Here is a 4238-nt window from a genome sequence, read left to right on the forward strand (position 1 = left end):
GAAATACATCACGTACTAATGTAAAGAATCACCACACATTATGTGTACCTTATCTTGATATATTATTATACATTCCTTCTTCTTAAATTATTATAATTCATTTTGCTTAAAGTGAAATCTAAAAAACAACGAGGTGATATTCATTATGTTCTCTTACAAACACATTGAAAAATACATTACAGCCTTTGTCAAAGCATTCGGGAGGAACTGGGGACAATTAAAACTTTAAAGTCTCTAAGAAAATGGGCAGTTTGGGTAGCCTAGGTGGCTCAGCGATTTAGTGTCGCCTTCAGCCCAGGGGCTGATCCTGGAGACCTGGGATTGAGTCCCACGTCAGGCTCCCTGCATGGAGCCTACTTCTTCCTTTGCCTGTGTCTCTGCCTCTCTCTCTCTCTTTCTCTCTCTCTCTCTTTCTCTGTGTATTCTCATGAATAAATAAATAAATCTTGGAAACTAGCCCTTTATCTGATAGGTCATTTGCAAATATCTTCTCCCATTCTGTCGGTTGTCTTTTAGTTTTGTTGACTTTCTTTTGCTGTACAGAAGCTTCTTATCTTGAAGAAGTCCCAATAATCCATTTTTGCTTTTGTTTCTCTTGCCTTCATGGATGTATCTTGCAAGAAGTGGCTGTAGCCAAGTTCAAAAAGGGTGTTGCCCGTGTTCTTCTCTAGGATTTTGATGGAATCTTATCTCATATTTAGATCTTTCATCCATTTTGAGTTTATCTTCGTGTATGGTGTAAGAGAAATTTCACAGAGGAAGACATAGACATGGCCAACAAGCACATGAGAAAATGCTCCACATCACTGGCCATCAGGGAAATACAAATCAAAACCACAATGAGATACCACCTCACACCAGTGAGAATGGGGAAAATTAACAAGGCAGGAAACCGCAAATGTTGGAGAGGATGTGGAGAAAGGGGAACCCTCTTACACTGTTGGTGGGAATGTGAACTGGTGCAGCCACTCTGGAAAACTGTGTGGAGGTTCCTCAAAGAGTTGAAAATAGACCTGCCCTACGACCCAGCAATTGCACTTCTGGGGATTTACCCCAAAGATACAGATGCAGGGAAACTCCGGGACACCTGCACCCCAATGTTTCTAGCAGCAATGTCCACAATAGCCAAACTGTGGAAGGAGTCTCGGTGTCTATCGAAAGATGAATGGATAAAGAAGATGTGGTCTATGTATACAATGGAATATTACTCAGCCATTAGAAACGGCAAATACCCACCATTTGTTTCGACATGGAGGGACCTGGAGGGTATTATGCTGAGTGAAATATGTCAATTGGAAAAGGACAAACATTTGGGGAATATAAAAATTAGTGAAAGGGAGTAAAGGGAAAGGAGAGAAAATGAGTGAAAATATCAGTGAGGGTGACAAAAAATGAGAGACACCTAACTCTGGGAAATGAACAAGGGGTAGTGGAAGGGGAGGTGGGCGGGGGTTGGGGTGACTGGTGATGGGCACTGGCACTGAGGGGGCAATTGGCGGGATGAGCACTGGGTGTTATTCTGTATGTTGGCAAATTGAACACCAATAAAAAATAAAATTATTATTGTTAAAAAAATTTTTTTAAATGAATAAATAAATAAAATCTTAAAAATAAAAGAAAATGGCAGTGAAAGGCTCCACATGCTTATGTATATCACCGTATTATTAGATAACTGATTCCCACTTTTTAATTTTAGGTAGGAGATAAACTACATGAACCATGCAGTGATGGTCACATTGTATCTGGTTTCTAGCCACTTGGAGCCTGACCATTATTGTTCACTAAAGTAGGAGACCAAACAAAACATGAGACAGCCCCATGGCAATTAGTTCAAGATATTCAATATATCTACTTATATTATTACCAGAGGAGCAAAGAAGGAAAATGAACTGATTCCTGCTTACCAATCTTCATTGGAAAAGAAAGGGTTGGCTTACACTAAAAACTGCCAAAAAATTCCAACAAATCACTAATCAAAGCAGACTCTAAAAAATTATTTCCCAGGTTCTTATCTACCATGGTATGACATTCACTTCTATTAGAAACCCATTATGTTCACAACAGAATGGTGTTGGTAAACAAGATGAAGGCTCATGTGGAGGCTGTACAGATAACTGCCAAAACTTAAAATAACTCCAACAGATGGGATGATTTTGGATTTGAATATATAACATCAGTTTTCCTTTATTAAGAATAAAAATTGCACTCTCAAGGCTCTTTATTTAATTATAATTTACCTGTGAGTGGGCTGACATTTAATACTTAGATCATCTTTGGGGGAGAGTTGGGGGAAGGGTTGATTGTTTTTAAAACTTTGAGCTATTTCCCTAAGATTATCTTCATTAGGTAAAATGGGGAAATTAGGAAATTTGAAAATAAATTTGAAAAAAAGATTTGACTATATATTCTGGAAAAGGATATTATAGTACTGTTATATACTCCAAAATTTATCTGGATGTTTACAATAGATAATTGGAATAAGCTTAGACTTACCAGTAGATGCTTTATGCAGAATTCTGTTATATTATACGAACACCAAGGTTAATTAGAGAAACTTGCAAACATTAAATTATAGGGACCCGCCTGCCAGTCTCCTGATGTCTCTTTTCCTCAAGAATAATGAGCTACCACAGTCAGAGGCTGCAGCCTTTCAACAAAACTAATGAGAACTTAAAAACGGATTTAAAATAATATCAAGTATTAATATGGAGGTGGGGTTAATATTGTCCCTGGATGCAGCTCTTTATCCCTAAAGATCAAGGAGTATAGTGTTCCTTACTTGCCAGTAAATACTCGGATCACACACTCTCTGATTTGCTTAGTCCTTACTCCATAGATGATAGGATTGAGAGCTGGTGGAAGGACCACATAGATATTGGCAACAAGAATGTGGATATAAGGGGATATTTTTCGGCCAAATCGGTGAGTAAGGAAGGAGAAGAGAGAGGGTGTATAGAAAACAAACATGACTGCAGCATGAGAGGTACAAGTGCTCAGTGTCTTGTGACGGGCCTCTTGTGATTTGAGGCGGAATACGGCACACAGAATGTAGCCATAGGAGATTCCAACCAGTACCAGGACAAGAACGAGGAAAGAAGCAACAAAGAGACCATAGATAGCATTGATTTGAATGCTGGCACAAGCCAACTTGGCAATGCCCATGTGCTCACAGTAGGTGTGGGCAATAATGTGGGCATTGCAGAAGGGTAGACGGTAGATTAGATAGATCATGGGCAATGTGAGCACAACTGTACTCAGGACAACACCCACTCCAATTCCTGACAGCACTCGGACTGTCAGGATGGTTGTGTAGTGGAGGGGGACGCAGATAGCAACATAGCGGTCAAAGGCCATAGCCAGCAGAACAGCAGACTCCATTCCTGTGAAGGTGTGTATCAGAAACATCTGGGCCACGCAAGCTCCAAAGCCAATTTCATGAGCATTAAACCAAAAGATACCCAACATTCGTGGTACTGAGGTTGTGGAGAGGGCCAGGTCTATGGCTGATAGAATGACAAGGAAGAAGAACATTGGATCCCGGAGGGTTCTTTCTGTCCATATGACTATCAAGATTGTGACATTGCCTATGAGAGCAATAAAGTAAATACAACAGAAGGGCAATGAAATCCAGGCATGGGCAGTTGCAAGCCCTGGAATGCCTAAAAGAAAAAATGTGGGTGGATGAAACATGGTTGTATTTTGATGGGTCATTCTGGATTTGGCTGGAATAGGAGGAGATATGTATGGTCTGTTCCTAGAAGAAGAAGAAAAAAAAAAAAGCACAAGAAAACTCTCAAATTGTTAGTTTTTGTTTTCTTGCAGTGCAAGAGAAGGCAGTGATATTGTTTCTTACCCATTTTCTTAAACTGAATTTACCAAAAGGAAGATCCCTAATACTGGACACAATTAAATTCAAGGGATGTATCATTTATGATGATTACTAGCATAGTCAATGCTTAAAGATAATATGACATCTTATGCAGTTCTGAAGCAAAATATTTTATATTCTGGTACTTTATTTCATGAGTAAAGAATGGTATCTGGCTTAATACAAAATGTAATGACTTCCCAGATTGAGGATGTTGAGGACAAACAACAAATAAAAGCAAAGACAAAAATGTGTAGATACACACTTTATGTAAGTGGCCACACTTACATAAACAGATAAAAAAAAAGCTATACATATATAATGATACCTTACATGTCAAATGCCTTCAGTATGTTTTATTTAATACAAC

General features: G+C 38.8%; 1 protein-coding gene across 1 annotated transcript; it reads right to left on the reverse strand.

Moving 5' to 3' along the window:
- Positions 1-2775: 2775 nt before the first annotated feature.
- On the reverse strand, positions 2776-3711 carry LOC140615523 (olfactory receptor 52J3-like). The gene has a single exon (XM_072795387.1). The coding sequence runs from the start codon at positions 3709-3711 to the stop codon at positions 2776-2778; it is 936 nt and encodes a 311-aa protein (XP_072651488.1).
- Between the last annotated feature and the right edge of the window lie 527 nt (positions 3712-4238).

Source organism: Canis lupus, chromosome 23 (assembly GCF_048164855.1).
Source record: "Canis lupus baileyi chromosome 23, mCanLup2.hap1, whole genome shotgun sequence".
In the NCBI taxonomy this organism is placed as follows: domain Eukaryota; kingdom Metazoa; phylum Chordata; class Mammalia; order Carnivora; family Canidae; genus Canis; species Canis lupus.